At 38.6% G+C, this 14,328-nt stretch overlaps 7 protein-coding genes across 9 annotated transcripts; all 7 read right to left on the bottom strand.

Moving 5' to 3' along the window:
• Positions 106-1,032, bottom strand: LOC109132951 (F-box/LRR-repeat protein At3g59190-like). Its single transcript, XM_019245434.1, has one exon. The coding sequence runs from the start codon at positions 1,030-1,032 to the stop codon at positions 106-108; it is 927 nt and encodes a 308-aa protein (XP_019100979.1).
• LOC104789770 (F-box/LRR-repeat protein At3g59190-like) lies at positions 1,128-2,376 on the bottom strand. The gene is made up of 2 exons (XM_019245433.1): positions 2,214-2,376; positions 1,128-2,120 (listed from the first exon to the last, which is right to left on the bottom strand). The coding sequence occupies exon 2, from the start codon at positions 2,109-2,111 to the stop codon at positions 1,128-1,130; it is 984 nt and encodes a 327-aa protein (XP_019100978.1). The 5' UTR covers positions 2,112-2,120; positions 2,214-2,376.
• LOC104789769 (F-box/LRR-repeat protein At3g59190-like) lies at positions 2,626-4,438 on the bottom strand. Its single transcript, XM_010515415.2, has 3 exons — positions 3,485-4,438; positions 3,261-3,401; positions 2,626-3,169 (listed from the first exon to the last, which is right to left on the bottom strand). Exons 1-3 carry the CDS (start codon positions 4,409-4,411, stop codon positions 2,720-2,722), a joined length of 1,518 nt encoding a protein of 505 aa, XP_010513717.2. The 5' UTR covers positions 4,412-4,438; the 3' UTR covers positions 2,626-2,719.
• Positions 5,022-6,725, bottom strand: LOC104789768 (F-box/LRR-repeat protein At3g59210-like). The gene is made up of 4 exons (XM_019245432.1): positions 6,711-6,725; positions 5,993-6,622; positions 5,631-5,771; positions 5,022-5,538 (listed from the first exon to the last, which is right to left on the bottom strand). The coding sequence occupies exons 1-4, from the start codon at positions 6,723-6,725 to the stop codon at positions 5,089-5,091; spliced, it is 1,236 nt and encodes a 411-aa protein (XP_019100977.1). The 3' UTR covers positions 5,022-5,088.
• Positions 6,700-8,955, bottom strand: LOC104788153 (F-box/LRR-repeat protein At4g14103-like). Of its 2 annotated transcripts, none has more exons than XM_010513846.2 (4): positions 8,824-8,955; positions 7,660-8,719; positions 7,370-7,510; positions 6,700-7,281 (listed from the first exon to the last, which is right to left on the bottom strand). In XM_010513846.2, the coding sequence occupies exons 2-4, from the start codon at positions 8,680-8,682 to the stop codon at positions 6,895-6,897; spliced, it is 1,551 nt and encodes a 516-aa protein (XP_010512148.1). In that variant the 5' UTR covers positions 8,683-8,719; positions 8,824-8,955; the 3' UTR covers positions 6,700-6,894. The 2 variants fall into 2 exon arrangements, with proteins under 2 accessions (XP_010512148.1, XP_019101671.1); XM_019246126.1 differs by having other exon boundaries at positions 8,838-8,955.
• On the bottom strand, positions 9,256-11,686 carry LOC109125046 (putative F-box/LRR-repeat protein At3g59170). Its single transcript, XM_019246125.1, has 5 exons — positions 11,620-11,686; positions 11,306-11,362; positions 10,122-11,171; positions 9,860-10,000; positions 9,256-9,763 (listed from the first exon to the last, which is right to left on the bottom strand). The coding sequence occupies exons 3-5, from the start codon at positions 11,136-11,138 to the stop codon at positions 9,506-9,508; spliced, it is 1,416 nt and encodes a 471-aa protein (XP_019101670.1). The 5' UTR covers positions 11,139-11,171; positions 11,306-11,362; positions 11,620-11,686; the 3' UTR covers positions 9,256-9,505.
• LOC104788152 (F-box protein At3g59150-like) lies at positions 11,408-13,827 on the bottom strand. 2 transcript variants are annotated; one of them, XM_019246123.1, is made up of 3 exons: positions 12,371-13,827; positions 12,135-12,290; positions 11,408-11,899 (listed from the first exon to the last, which is right to left on the bottom strand). In XM_019246123.1, exons 1-3 carry the CDS (start codon positions 13,322-13,324, stop codon positions 11,588-11,590), a joined length of 1,422 nt encoding a protein of 473 aa, XP_019101668.1. In that variant the 5' UTR covers positions 13,325-13,827; the 3' UTR covers positions 11,408-11,587. The 2 variants fall into 2 exon arrangements, with proteins under 2 accessions (XP_019101668.1, XP_019101669.1); XM_019246124.1 differs by having other exon boundaries at positions 11,807-12,046.

Raw genomic sequence — 14,328 nt, 5'->3', positions numbered from 1 at the left:
TTGCAATCATCAACTCGAATATACCTAATGGAACTACTGGTCCGAAAATAGGCTTCAGTCAGAGGTTTAATTAAAGCAATACAAATATGAAGATATAGATGGGATTCAAATGCAAACCTCAAGAGCCTCGGATGATAAGTAAAGGATTTTAACATTGCATATTCCCTTGAAAAAACCGGCTGCATTTGCGCCCTTGCATCTTTTATAACCACGATGACTATGTACTAAATCTCTTGCGTCCCAGACCTGATCATCTGTCATTCGAATGCCTACGCTAGCTTCGACAAGCGAGTCAAAAATCGCTTCTGGATACTTGGCCGCAACAGTATCAGTAAACTCCAAATATACAAGATTTGGAGTATTGAATGATACACTCTTTGGATTCTCATCAATGTTCTGGCAATCAATCGTTACCCTCTTGAGAGATGGGTTGGAGACAGAGCAATATTCCCAGTAATCCCACATCATTTTAATCATAACTAACTCCTCAAGAGCGTGACAACCAGAAATCAGCTTGGCAAATGGAGGACCACCCTCATCACCGAACGAAACATCACTAAAATGCAAAGTCTTAAGCTTTGGAAGAGAAACCTCACCAACCTCAATAGTGAACTCATCTGTACCTGCTACTTTCAGAGAAACCAATGTCTTGCTCATCAAGACCTTTGGAGGCAACGGATACTCATATTCCGAAGCTATGAACAGATCAAGCTCTTGGACACCACGCTCCAACACATTGAGTACCCAACCATTGACACGAGACGGATCAGAACCAATTTTACACTTGAGAGAGAACTTTTTTAAAGGAGCTGTCCCTTGCAAAGCCAACACTCTATCCACAAAAAGCTTGAAACTTTTACGCATCTCTAGCCTTTTACGTCTACCCATTTTGGGACGGTCGTCATAGATGGTGTTATCAAGATCAAGATTAGGTACAAAAGCCAACAGATACCTCCACCTTTTTGCGAGAACCGATGTGGAAGCAGCTTCTGTTGTGGGAAGGAAGGACAAGACATGACAANTTGCAATCATCAACTCGAATATACCTAATGGAACTACTGGTCCGAAAATAGGCTTCAGTCAGAGGTTTAATTAAAGCAATACAAATATGAAGATATAGATGGGATTCAAATGCAAACCTCAAGAGCCTCGGATGATAAGTAAAGGATTTTAACATTGCATATTCCCTTGAAAAAACCGGCTGCATTTGCGCCCTTGCATCTTTTATAACCACGATGACTATGTACTAAATCTCTTGCGTCCCAGACCTGATCATCTGTCATTCGAATGCCTACGCTAGCTTCGACAAGCGAGTCAAAAATCGCTTCTGGATACTTGGCCGCAACAGTATCAGTAAACTCCAAATATACAAGATTTGGAGTATTGAATGATACACTCTTTGGATTCTCATCAATGTTCTGGCAATCAATCGTTACCCTCTTGAGAGATGGGTTGGAGACAGAGCAATATTCCCAGTAATCCCACATCATTTTAATCATAACTAACTCCTCAAGAGCGTGACAACCAGAAATCAGCTTGGCAAATGGAGGACCACCCTCATCACCGAACGAAACATCACTAAAATGCAAAGTCTTAAGCTTTGGAAGAGAAACCTCACCAACCTCAATAGTGAACTCATCTGTACCTGCTACTTTCAGAGAAACCAATGTCTTGCTCATCAAGACCTTTGGAGGCAACGGATACTCATATTCCGAAGCTATGAACAGATCAAGCTCTTGGACACCACGCTCCAACACATTGAGTACCCAACCATTGACACGAGACGGATCAGAACCAATTTTACACTTGAGAGAGAACTTTTTTAAAGGAGCTGTCCCTTGCAAAGCCAACACTCTATCCACAAAAAGCTTGAAACTTTTACGCATCTCTAGCCTTTTACGTCTACCCATTTTGGGACGGTCGTCATAGATGGTGTTATCAAGATCAAGATTAGGTACAAAAGCCAACAGATACCTCCACCTTTTTGCGAGAACCGATGTGGAAGCAGCTTCTGTTGTGGGAAGGAAGGACAAGACATGACAAAGAAGAGCATCTGGTAGACTACTGATCAAATCTTTGGAACCAGTGTCCATCTTTTTCGAATTCATCATATATTTCACCTGGACGATGATTTCAATTCAGAAGCTAACACAACTAATTTTGAGAAAACGAAGGCACAGGTGAGTGACAGGAAGAAGAAATTGGGAAATTACTCGGAAATAAAAGCCAGCAGTAAGAATTCAGAATCGGTGAATGGTATAGAGGTAACACTGGACGAGCAGATTAGGGTTTACACTTTTTGGAACCGTCGCCGAGACCCGAGAGTGAGTCGTAGTACTGTGGCGGGACGGGTGAGTTCCGATACTGATAAGTGATAATTTTCTCTAATTTTTATTATTGTTGGCCAATGAATCACTAATTCATTAATCTTTTCCTAATGGGCTACGACTGTTACAAAATATGGGCCTGAGTTTATGTCTTTATCTTAATGGGCTATGATTAGTCTCACCAACATCCTGATTAAGTAATTAAATTGGGTAAATGAAAAGTTCAGAAAGACTTTCTAGATACTTGAAGTTTACTTGGGACTCTTACGATAAAAACATAGAAAAACAGAACCGAGACCAAACTACATACCACCAGTTATTGTTGTTTTAAGCTAAAACTTAACAAACCAAAGCTTTCCTAATCTTCTCTGAGATGGAAAGAGGAACAATCTTTAAACCGGAAAGGTGTTTCTAAGGAAGAAGAGTCCACTTGTTGAGGAGGAAGAGTGCAGAGTAGATGAGAAGCTGATGTTATCAGAGATTACTTGGATCTTGCATTTAGGTGAGGCTAGGTTTCCAAGCAATTGAAGTACGCCTGATACCATACTCACATCTTCGTCATATGGAGTATTATAGTGTAATATCACTTCTTCGAGATTCGGCATTGTCTCCAAGAAGTACTTGATCACCTCCAGTTGCCTTTCTATGTCATCTTCATAACTAAACATTTCTCCAAACTTGAGTACCTTTAGCATCTTCACCGGACTTGATGAGAAGCAAGTAGGAGTGCCTTCCCAAGGTGTTCCAACGCAATTTCCCTCATGGTTCTCCCAACATTTGTTTCCATCTTTGAAACAGTATCTCGCATCCTCACTCTGATTTGTATCTTTGTAATGGAGTCCCTGAATTATAACAAAGGAAATGAGTATTTTAGCATAAAATTGTGTTTGAAAAAATTGTGTTAATGCAAACGAAGGATATAAATGTATGTACTTCGAAGACAAGGGTCTCAAGATTTGGACAGTTTACGAGTAGACTCGGCAAAATTTCCCATCCTACTTTTCGGTCAGTCTCGATGGTTAGATGAATCAAGTTCTTGAAGACCGGTATTACTTTGCAGCAGATAGTAAGTACCTTAAACAAAACAAAAACCAAATCATTCTTTGCGATCCTTAACTCAACAACATATCTTTAAGCAGTATTTTACACAAACATACCTCAAAAGTGGCAGCAGATAAGGAAAGGATCTCAACATTGCGTATTCCCACAAAGAAACCTGTTGCATCGGATGAATCTCCTGCTGGCTCGTTCTGATACAGTGTGGTTCGAAGATCGACACTAGCTTCAACAAGCGAGTCAAAATTCACTTTTGGATACTTGATCGCAACAGTATTAGTAAATTCAAAGTAGACAAGACTTGGAGTATCAAATGAAACACTCTTTGGATTCTCTTCAATGTAATCACAACAGAGTTTTAGTCTCTTGAGGGTTGGGCTAGATACAGAGCAAGAATCCCAAGAATCCCATATCACACCAATCATGACTAACTCCTCTAGTAAATGACAGCCAGAAATTAGCTTTGCAAAGACAGCACCACTATCTTCGAATGTAACATCATCAAGATACAAGGTCTTGAGCTTTGGAAGAAAAACCTCTCCCACATCAGGGGTGAAGTAGATTGTACCTTCTACTTTTAGCCTAACCAATGTCTTGCTGATCAAGACCTTTGAAGGCAGGGGATAACCATAGTCTGGAGAGATGTATAGATCAAGATCCACAACACCACGCTCCAACGCATTGATTATCCAACCATCAACACTAGATGGATCAGAATCAGTTTCACAAATTAGAGAGAATTTGTTTAATGGAGCATTCCCTTGCAAAGCCATTATTCTGTCAACAAAAACCTTAAAACTTTGACGCCTCTGTAGCCTTTTTCTACTACCCATTTCAAGATTGTCATGGATGGAGTTATCAAAATCCAGATTCGGTACAAAAGCCAATAGATACCTCCACCTCTTGGAGAGAACTGAAGTCAAAGCAGCATCTCTTGTGGAAAGAAAGGACAAAACATGGCAGAGAAGAGCGTCTGGTAGACTACTGACTAAATCTTTGAAACCAGTATCCATCTTTCCCGACGTCATTGAGACACGTCAGTAGTTAAGACCTAGAAAAAGATGTTAAAAAAAGTGTGTATAAGTTAACTCAATCAGAGGTTTTTCAGAAGCTAAACTCAAAAGACAACAAATACAATGTTATCAGAGGCAAACCGAGAACTGAGAACTTCCAGTGCCTCGGATTCGAGGTTAAATGCTAGAGGGAAGTGGAAGGGTCCGGTCCATGCAATCGTCATCGGGAGTGGGGTAGTAATTAGTAGTATTGGTGGGGGATGGGTGAGTCCCGATGATGTCATTAATGATTATTATAACAAAATCCATTTTGGTTACTAATGGAATGCCAAAATACTACTCTCTGATATACTCGAGTATTACCTATACGTCATTTAATTTAAGCAATATAGGGACATGGGACACAGGGACAGCTTGTAACCAAGTTGAAAATGCATATTAAGAAGTTGGAGCCAAAGCATTTAACACAAGTCTTTTTAAAAATCAATAAAATACAAGAGAAGCTATGCTTGAAATAAAGTATTCAACTTGGACGCATACGGATAAACACATGTAACCTACGAACCTAATGAAAGGGCACATGGCACAAATTAACAGAACAGAGACCAAACAACACACATGCCACTGTTGTTTAAGCTAAAACCAGCAACCAAATCTTCGCTAAACTTCTCCTGGATGAAACAATACGATCTTTAAACCGGAAAATTGTTTGTAAAGAAGACGAGTCCACCTGTTGATGAGGAAGAGTGTACAGTAGATGAGAAGCTGATATTATAAGAGATAACTTGGATCTTGCATTTGGGTGAGGCTACTTTTTCAAGAGCCTGAAGTTCTGTTGATAGTATACTCAGATCATTATCAAATGGAGTATCAAAGTATAATGTCACTTGTTCAAGATTTGGCATTGTCTGCAAGAAGTACTTAATCACCTCCGTCTGCCTATCCATGTGATTTTTGTTCCTAAAGACTTCTCCAAACTTCAATACCTCTAGAATCTTCACCGGACTTGATGATAGACCAATATGAGTCCATTCCCAAGGTTTGCAGACACACCTGTCCGCATCCTCTTCAAAACATTTGTTTGCGTCTTTGAAGCGGTATCCCTCATCCGAACATTGATTTGTATCTCTGTAATGAAGTCCCTGAAGTAGAACAAAGGAAATAGTTTTTTAGAATTTACATGTGTATGAAAATAATGTGGGAGCTGATGAAGGAAAAGGATATGTGCTGGTACTTTGAAGACAATGGTTTCTAGATTTGGACAATTCTCGAGTAGATTCGGCAATGATTCCCATCCGACATCTCTGTCAGTCTCTATAGTTAAGTAAGTCAAATTGTTGAAGACCGGTATCGTTTTGCAGCAGAAATTGAGCACCTGCAGCACAAAATGAAATCAACTAGATTATCACTCAATTGCAATAATTAACTCAATATACATGATGGAACTAAACATGGTTCGAAAATAAGCCACAGTAACTAGTTTAGTTCTTGCAAACTACCAAACTGAACAAAGGAATCTAAGGTCAAGGTTGTTTGCCTTCGTTTACTTTCGGGGAAACAAAAATATGAAGATAAAGATGGGAATGATATGCAAACCTCAAGAGTGTTGGATGATAAGTAGAGGATCTTAACGTTGCTAATTCCCATAAGAAAGTCAGTTGCATTTCCCACCATTTCTTCTTCCACACCATCTACTGAATATCTTGCCTTAATGATTTGATAAGGTGTCAGTCGAAGACCGTGCCTGGCTTCAACAAGCGAATCCAAATTCACTTTTGGATACTTGACCGCAACAACATCAGTAAATTCCAAGTATACAAGATTTGGAGTATCAAATGATACACTCAGCGGATTCTCATGAATTACCTCGCAACAAATTGTTGCGCTCTTGAGGGTTGGGTTAGAGACAGAGCAAAAGTCCAAAAGTCCCCACATCAAATCAATCATAACTAACTCCTCAAGGACATGACAACGAGAAATCAGCTTGGCACACGCAACACCACTATCTTCAAACGAAACTAAACCATGAAGATACAAAGTCTTAAGCTTCGGAAGAAGAACTTGTTGCACATCAATGATCAACTCACCATCATCACCTCCTATTCCTAGTTTCAGCCTAACCAATGTCTTGCTCGTGAAGACCTTTGAAGGCAGCTTATAATCACATTCCGAAGAGATTACTATCTCTTTGTCCGCATGGGCTATGCTAGGATTACTGATTTTATTCTGTGTAATATTTATTCTTCAACTAGTACAATCCATGAATCATCAATAGATAAGTTAATTCATTAAGGCAACTGCAATGACAATTGACAAAGCTAGGTCTCATGTTTACATTTCTTATAACATCCGAACTGCAACAAACAAAACATGGACTTAAACATTTTCAGCCAAAAAGGACAAAATCCTAAAAACAAAACACATGTCTTTAGAACAAAATAAAGCCGAAACAAGAGAAGCTCAAATTAATCTTCTCTGAGATAAAAGGAGGATACTCTTTAAACCGGAAAGGGACTCCTAAAGAAGAGGAGCCTATTTGTCGACAAGGTGGATGACAAGCTGAGGTTGTCAGAGATTACTTGAACTATGCACTTGGATGAAGCTACTTTAGAAACTAGCCTCTCAAGTTGACTTGAAACTTCAATCACATCTTTATCAACTGGTGTATCGTAGTACAATATCATCTGTTCAAGATTTGGCATTGTCTCCAAGAAATACTTGATCTGCCTTATATCTATGCCATCATAGTAATGACCAATTTCACCAAATTTCAGTATCTTTAGAACCTTCACCGGACTTGAAGATAAGCAACTAGGAATCCCCTCCTCGCAAGGTTTGCACAAGCACACATCTCCACAACTATCCATGGCTTTGTGAACGAGTCCCTGAAACATACATAGTGGAAACATCTCAAAACTTTGAAAAAAGGAGTCAAGTGAACAGATGATGCTTTTAAAGAGTTTATTTTCATACTTGGAAGACAAGCGTTTCCAGATTTGGAGAATTCTTGAGCAAGGCCGGTAATGACTGCCATCCTATTTTTGGTTTACTCTCAATAGTTAAATGAGTCAGGTTGTTGAAAAGCGGTATCGCTTCACAACTGTAAGTAAGTACCTGAAACAAAACCATATCAACTAGATCATCATCACCCCATTGCAATCACTAACTCAAATCCTTAAGCAGTGCCAAAAATATTAGAGGTTTTGTGTCTTCTTCTAAGTAGGCATTAATTTAAAAACTAGAAGAAAGAATGAAATACTAACCCGAAGAGTGTTGGCAGACAAAGAAAGGATCTTCACATTGCATAGTCCCATTATAAACTCTGTTGCATTGCCAATCAAATCATTTTCCCCATAACCCTCAGAGTAATGTATCTGTAAATCTTCAAAAGTTGCCTCCTCTAAAAAATCTGTCAAACCCATCTGCTCTTCTGACATCCGAAGATTGATATGGGCTTCAACAAGAGAATTAAAATTCACTTTTAGATACTTGTCCGCAATAGTATCAGTAAACTTCAAGTAGACAAGATTCGGAGTATCCAAGGACACACTCGTTGCATTATCATAAGCTCGATCTTCCCAGCAACACGTTAGTCTCTTGAGAGTAGTGACAGAAACAGAGGCATCGTCCCATATACACCTAGATATTTCATCCAAAACTAAATCCTCAAGCATGTGACAGCCAGAAAGAAGCTTAGTAAGCCCAAAACCATGCTCTTCAGACTCGACGTTAAGATATAGAGTCTTAAGCTTTGGGAGATGAACATCTTTAACATCCAAGGTGGGGCTATATCCAAAAGTTAATTTCAGCTCAACCAGTGTCTTGCTCAAGAAGATCTTGGAAGTAAGAAAAAACTCTGATTCCAACCCAATGTCTAGATCAAGATCGGACACACCGCGTTCCAACACATTGTCTATCCAAGAATTGATACGGAGTGGATCAACACCATCAGTGACCTTTAGAGACAACTTGTGTAGAGGAGAGTTGCCTTGCAATGCCAAAACCCTATCCACAAAGTCCATAAAACTTGTAGAGACCTTATTCTTTCTTTCATAAAACATTCTCGTGACTTCTCTAGGACTAGTTGGAAATTTTCTCTCTTCCCTAGGATTCACATAGACAGAGTCATCGAAATCAAGATTAGGGACATTAGCAAAGAGATATCGCCATTTTTTGGACAGAACCGAAGTAGAAGCAGCTTCTTTAGTGGGAAGGAAAGATAAGATGTGGCAACATAGAGCTTCTGGTAAATCGCTGATTACATCTCTAGGGCCACCACGATTCATCTTTTTCAACAGGCAACAACACTGAGTGAGTGACAACCTGAAAACCAAAGACACGAAAGCTCGATTTAATAGCAAATTCAAACAGAAGAATCAAAAGAATATATTGGAACGAACTTGGAGATAAAATAAAGCAAAGCCTACCAAAATCACTCAACTGTTGTAGATATTTAGGGTTTCGGCGACTGTCTTGGTAGGCAAGAGGGAAGCAAAAAAGAGTGAGTTCTTTAAGCCGCCGCCAGCCTTTTCAAGAAGTCTAAAAGACTTTGTAAAGATATTTTGAATCCCATTTATTATTATTATATGCGTATGTTTGATTTTTATTTGGTTTTGTTTTCACTTGGAAGCACTCCAAATGATTTCATTATGAAACATATTGAAACATATGCTGAATAAACGCAAGTCATTATCTATCAAGATTTGTGATCTCATCATAGTTCTCGTAGAAGAAAACGACTGGTGAGATTACTTATGGCAAGGTAGGTCTTTTGTTTTAGTTTTGTTTTTCCCCTGCACTAGAACTAATTAGCAATACAGAGGAAAAAAACTGAAACAAGCAAAATACGAAAGTTATCATTGTCGGCCAAAACTAAAACATGTATTTAAAAACTTTGATGCTAAAACGAAAGAAGGAAGAACCTGTACTAGACTACTAGTCTTGGTTAGAGTATATATCTTTTAGCAAGTATATGTAAAGAACTTGTAGACACATCCATATATGGTTTTGATATAACCACAAAGTCAGGAATTATAAATGTTCTCCTAAAGAAGAGGACCTCCCTCATTTCATCAATACCCAAGTGGCAACTGTAGATATATGATACGCTCAGAGGTTACTAGGGATAAGGTGGATCTTGCACTTTGGTGAAGCTAACCTACTAAGCATCTGAAGTTGCGATGACACTTTCACTCCATAGTATAAAACCAGTTGTTGAACATTTGGCATTGTCTCCAAAAAGTGCTTGACCTTCTCTATTTTCTTTTCTATTTTTTCAGCATCACTGATGAATATCTTCAGCACTTTCACCGAACTTGATGATATAGCAACGTCCTCCTCCTTCTCTGTATCTATGTGAAGGAGTTCCTGAAACATAAAAAGGATAGGTTTCAACGTTAAGTTGCATTAGTCATCATTGTGTTTGTTTGGACGATGCTTTAAAGTGTTTTAGCTCATTCATACCTGGAAGACGAGAGTTTCGAGTTTTGGAGAATTCTTGAGCAGCTTTGGTAATGGTTTCAAACCAACTTTTGGGTTACTCTCTATAGTTAAATGAGTCAGGTTGTTGAATACTGGTATTGGTTTGCAACAATACGTGAGTACCTGAAACCAAAACCATCTCATTATCAGCTAAGTTATCATCACTCCGTAGCAAATCATAGGGTCAAATCCTTATAAAGAATGAGAAAGATAGAAGGAAAGATGAGAATTGAATAATACACACCTCGAGAGAGTTGGAAGATAGGTGGAGGACTCGAACATTGCTGATACCAACTATAAAAGCTGTTGCATTGCCAACCATATAGTTTTCCTCATTGTCTACGAAACCTACTGCTTCTATCTGATCTTCTGTCATCCAAATATCGATTTTGGCTTCAACAAGCGAATCAAAATTCACTTTTGTATACGTGGTGGCTATGGCTTCAGAATATTCCAAGTAGACAAGATTTGGAGTATCAAAAGACGCACTATTTGGACTTTCACAGTGGGGATCCCAAAACTTGACGTTCTTGCAACAACTCGTCAACCTCTTGAGAGTCCAGACAGAAACAGGGCAAGAATCCCAAAGACACGACCATATATGATCGAGAACAAGTTCTTCAAGGATGTAGCAACCAGAAAGAAGTTTGCTGAACCCAACTTCCCAATCATCAAACATAACTGACTTGAGATAGAGAGTCTTAAGCTTTGGAAGATGAACATTTTTCACATTAATGCAAGGGCCATCTCTAATTTGAAGAGTCAGCTTAACCAGTGTCTCGCTCAAGAAGATCTTTTTAGGAAGCCGAGAGCTCCAATCCTTCAAATCCACGACTAGACGAAGATCAGATAAACCACGTACCAAGACCTTGCGAATCCAACGAATAACACTATCTTTATCAACAGGATCATGATGATCTACCACCTTTAGAGAGAACTTGTCTAGAGCAGAATTGCCTTGTAAATCCAAGATCCTATCAACGAAATCCACAAAGCTTGTAGAAAGCTTCAACCTTTTGTTCTTAACCATGTACACGAAACCAAACAAACCAGCCTCATGTAGAGGATTCTTAACCCTTTTATCGCGATGCAGAAATACCGAGTCATCAAACTCAAGGTTTGGAACAAATGCAAGTAGGTTACGCCATCTTCTCGAGAGAATCGAGGTTGAAGCTGCTTCTTTCGTAGTGAGAAACGACAGAATATGGCAAAGAAGTTCGTCAGGCAAATGGTTGATCACATCTTTGGAAACAGATTTCATGATTGCACCGTGAAAGATCGATACTTTAAGAGCCTGCGCAACAGAACACAAAAAAAGATTCCAGATTTCAATTTTTGGCAATCTCAAATCGTATTGTTCCACAATCACACACTATGACTACTACTAATCTACAAGATCAGAGAAGAAGAATGATTATGGAAACTTACTTTATCGAATCCGACGACGTTTGAGAGATTCGAAGAGCCGAATTCAGAAACTATTATCTTGCGGGAGAATTAAAAATGTTAGGGCTTTGCAATTGCAGACGAGAGCGTGGCAAGTTTTGTCAATTTTGATTTTAGGGCGAGATTTTATGTAGCTCTCGTTACATTCGTACCACGATAACAAAAAGACATGTAAAATATAAATGTTGAGACTATACTTAGATAAAAGTAACGATTACTAAGATTTGTCAACCAGCAACATTTATATACAGACAACTAGTAAAATCAAACAGTTTCCTTTATGAATTGGATCTTACATTTGGAAGCTTTGGGAAGAAGCAAAAGAACTTTCATGAGGCGACTTTTTTCTCCATCATTTACTGCTTTATGATGAACCCTAACCATTTGAAGACGCGATAACTTCCCCAAAAAAAGCTTCAATCGATTAACTTCTTGACAAGTTCCTTTGTACCTAGTGATCTCTAAAACCTTCACTGCAGATGATGACAAAGAAGCAGACACGTCGTTCCAGGAAAAGCAGACACGGGCCATTGGAATCAAATCTTCCCATCCTTCAGCAACATAGTGCACTAGACCCTGCCAAAAACACGTTGGAGAAAATATCATTTTTTTAGGGTAAAGCTCTAGATTGTATATGGCAGCGCGTCTGGCAAAAAGACCATCCAGATTTCAACTCCGCTCTTCTGAGAGCATGAACATCAATTCTCTTCTGGACCCTCGATTCTTTAGTTTTCCAAGAAAAAAAGGCGATAAGCGAACCGGCGTAGATACAGAGTTAGTATCATACATGTAGCTTCTTTTGCAATAATACCTTGATGATGAGAGTTTCTAGATTAGCAGAGTTGTTGAGCAGTGATGGAAGCAATTTCCAGAAGATGAATGTTGAACCATGAGGTTTATCGCTTCCTAGAGATAAAGAACGCAAATTGTTGAACACAGGTATCATTTCACCGCGGTAATAGAGCGCCTGAAACACATGACCAAAAAGTCAAATCCTTTTGTATTGTTTACTTACCCACAGCCACAGTAAAAAGCAAGAAGACTGACCTCTAACGCATCCGGAGATAAGGAGAGGATCTTGACATTTCTGATGGCCTTGAAAAAGGATGTGACATTACCAGGAACAAAACCAATGTTATTTGGTTTGCGCATGACTTGAAAAGGTGTCAACTGAAAATCAATCTTAGCTTCAACAAGGCTGTCCAGTTTCAGATTATCATACTTATCCGCAACCACATCAGTATACTCTAAGTAAACAAGACTCGGAGTATCAAACGAAACACAAGGTTTAGGAGCACAGCAATCAGTATCATCCCTTCTATATACAAGACTCTTGAGCGTTCGAGTAGAAGAAGCAAACCCATTCCAAAACTTCCACTTGTTCGATTCATGAATCCGCAAGCTTTGCAGCGAAGGAAAAGCTAACAGAATCTGTTTAAACCCATCCTTCTCATCATAACCAAACTCAACTAAATCAAGAACAAGTGACTTAACCGTTGGAGAAACAACACCTGAAGGAAACAGAGCAAGACGTATCATTGTTCCAATTCTAAGGTTTACCAAAGTCTTGCTCCTAAAGACATTAAACGGCAATAGAAAGATTCCAAAATCAATACGTAGAGAAAGATCCGAGACACCAAGATCCCTTACAGTTGTTAGTATCCACATAGTTATACAATCTGGTGCAACACCTCCTTGACGACACTTGAGAGACACTCTTTGAACAGGGGATGAAGTCTCGACACGTAGAGACAGTAACCTATCCACAAAAGCCTTGAAAAAACAAGTTTTTCGTCGACCCTTTTGGGGATTTAGGAACACGGAGTCGTCGAAATCGAGGATAGGTATCGACAGAAGCAGATTTGACCAGCGCTTTGAGAGAACCGATGTTAAAGCAGCCTCCTTTGTCGAAAGGGAAGATAAGATTCGGCAGAGAAGATCATTTGGTAAATTGCTAATCGCATCTCCACAACTTGGTTTCGCTTTTTTAGTAGCTTCCATGAGAATGATGGGATTAGGGTTTTCGAAACCCCCCGAGAAGTTGACAATTGGATCCGATCACAGAATTCGCAAGTCTTGAGAGAGAAGAGAGAGAGGAGACGATGAACAATTCAGCAATTCTCGGTTTAAACCGGTTTAAATGGTTTTACCCGGTTCTCATAAGAATCAGTAGAAATGGGTCTGAACCCGTTTCTTTGGGCCTATAAGGTAATTGATCTTTAACCAAATTCGAAAAGTTGACCCAATAAAGAAAACGGTAATACAACACTCTTGTAAGTTGTAAACAAAACTAAAAAAAGATTGAACAAAAGATTACAACGAACATGACCATAACAAAAAAGGTAAAACGATATTTGCTGTTTCAGCAAAATCATTAGTCGACGAATAATATATTAAAAAAAAACAAAATTTGCTCTTGAAATCAATCTTAAACTAATTTGTTGATTTATGTATTGTTAATCTTTCTTCTGCATTTTTTTTTTAATTGAAAGCCTTTTAACAACAAAAGAAAAGAAGAATATATACAAATAAAAATAAAAGTAAAGACAACAAATATCGTCAAAAAAAACTAAAGACAACAAACATCAAACATCAGACATCAAACAACACACAAGAAAAGAAAAGGCAAATTTTCCAAAACAGGAGGGATATATAAATAGTGGAGTCGAAAAAAGTGACGTAGCAAATGACGCTGTAAAGAGAGAAACAGCCAAAGAAATTAGTAACTTTTTGAAAATAGTGGTAACCAGACATTTGTCATTTTGCGTTATAGAAAGCAAATTACACTTTAATTTCATGGAAAAACAAAAGCTCAAAATCCTCTCGTCCGCTGCTTTTTTTATTTCCTTTCTTGTGATAGTAGTAGTGCAAAAATTGCCAAATCGTTCAATTTATTTCTAACTGAAAAATAATAAAGATGAACTACTAGCTAGTACTTTTTACGTTGTTTAAAAAAGATTCGTTGGTGAAGTGACCTTAGTGCAGTGGCAGGAGGTAAGTCCATT

This window comes from Camelina sativa, chromosome 5 (assembly GCF_000633955.1).
Source record: "Camelina sativa cultivar DH55 chromosome 5, Cs, whole genome shotgun sequence".
Classification (NCBI taxonomy): Eukaryota; Viridiplantae; Streptophyta; class Magnoliopsida; order Brassicales; family Brassicaceae; genus Camelina; species Camelina sativa.
This window is presented reverse-complemented; position numbering and strand designations above follow the sequence as displayed.

Excerpts from the sequence above, each read along its gene's own strand:
- LOC104789770 (XM_019245433.1), bottom strand. The coding sequence starts at position 2,111 with ATGATGAATTCGAAAAAGATGGACACTGGTTCCAAAGATTTGATCAGT.
- LOC104789769 (XM_010515415.2), bottom strand. The coding sequence starts at position 4,411 with ATGACGTCGGGAAAGATGGATACTGGTTTCAAAGATTTAGTCAGTAGT. Across the intron at positions 3,402-3,484 it reads TATCTGCTGCCACTTTTGAG|GTACTTACTATCTGCTGCAA; the intron begins GTATGTTTGTGT and ends GTTTTGTTTAAG. Across the intron at positions 3,170-3,260 it reads TTGAGACCCTTGTCTTCGAA|GGACTCCATTACAAAGATAC; the intron begins GTACATACATTT and ends GTTATAATTCAG.
- LOC104789768 (XM_019245432.1), bottom strand. Across the intron at positions 5,772-5,992 it reads TATCATCCAACACTCTTGAG|GTGCTCAATTTCTGCTGCAA; the intron begins GTTTGCATATCA and ends TTTGTGCTGCAG. Across the intron at positions 5,539-5,630 it reads TAGAAACCATTGTCTTCAAA|GGACTTCATTACAGAGATAC; the intron begins GTACCAGCACAT and ends GTTCTACTTCAG.
- LOC104788153 (XM_010513846.2), bottom strand. The coding sequence starts at position 8,682 with ATGAATCGTGGTGGCCCTAGAGATGTAATCAGCGATTTACCAGAAGCT. Across the intron at positions 7,511-7,659 it reads TGTCTGCCAACACTCTTCGG|GTACTTACTTACAGTTGTGA; the intron begins GTTAGTATTTCA and ends GTTTTGTTTCAG. Across the intron at positions 7,282-7,369 it reads TGGAAACGCTTGTCTTCCAA|GGACTCGTTCACAAAGCCAT; the intron begins GTATGAAAATAA and ends TGTATGTTTCAG.
- LOC109125046 (XM_019246125.1), bottom strand. The coding sequence starts at position 11,138 with ATGAAATCTGTTTCCAAAGATGTGATCAACCATTTGCCTGACGAACTT. Across the intron at positions 10,001-10,121 it reads TATCTTCCAACTCTCTCGAG|GTACTCACGTATTGTTGCAA; the intron begins GTGTGTATTATT and ends TTTTGGTTTCAG. Across the intron at positions 9,764-9,859 it reads TCGAAACTCTCGTCTTCCAG|GAACTCCTTCACATAGATAC; the intron begins GTATGAATGAGC and ends TTTATGTTTCAG.
- LOC104788152 (XM_019246123.1), bottom strand. The coding sequence starts at position 13,324 with ATGGAAGCTACTAAAAAAGCGAAACCAAGTTGTGGAGATGCGATTAGC. Across the intron at positions 12,291-12,370 it reads TATCTCCGGATGCGTTAGAG|GCGCTCTATTACCGCGGTGA; the intron begins GTCAGTCTTCTT and ends CATGTGTTTCAG. Across the intron at positions 11,900-12,134 it reads TAGAAACTCTCATCATCAAG|GGTCTAGTGCACTATGTTGC; the intron begins GTATTATTGCAA and ends TGTTTTTGGCAG.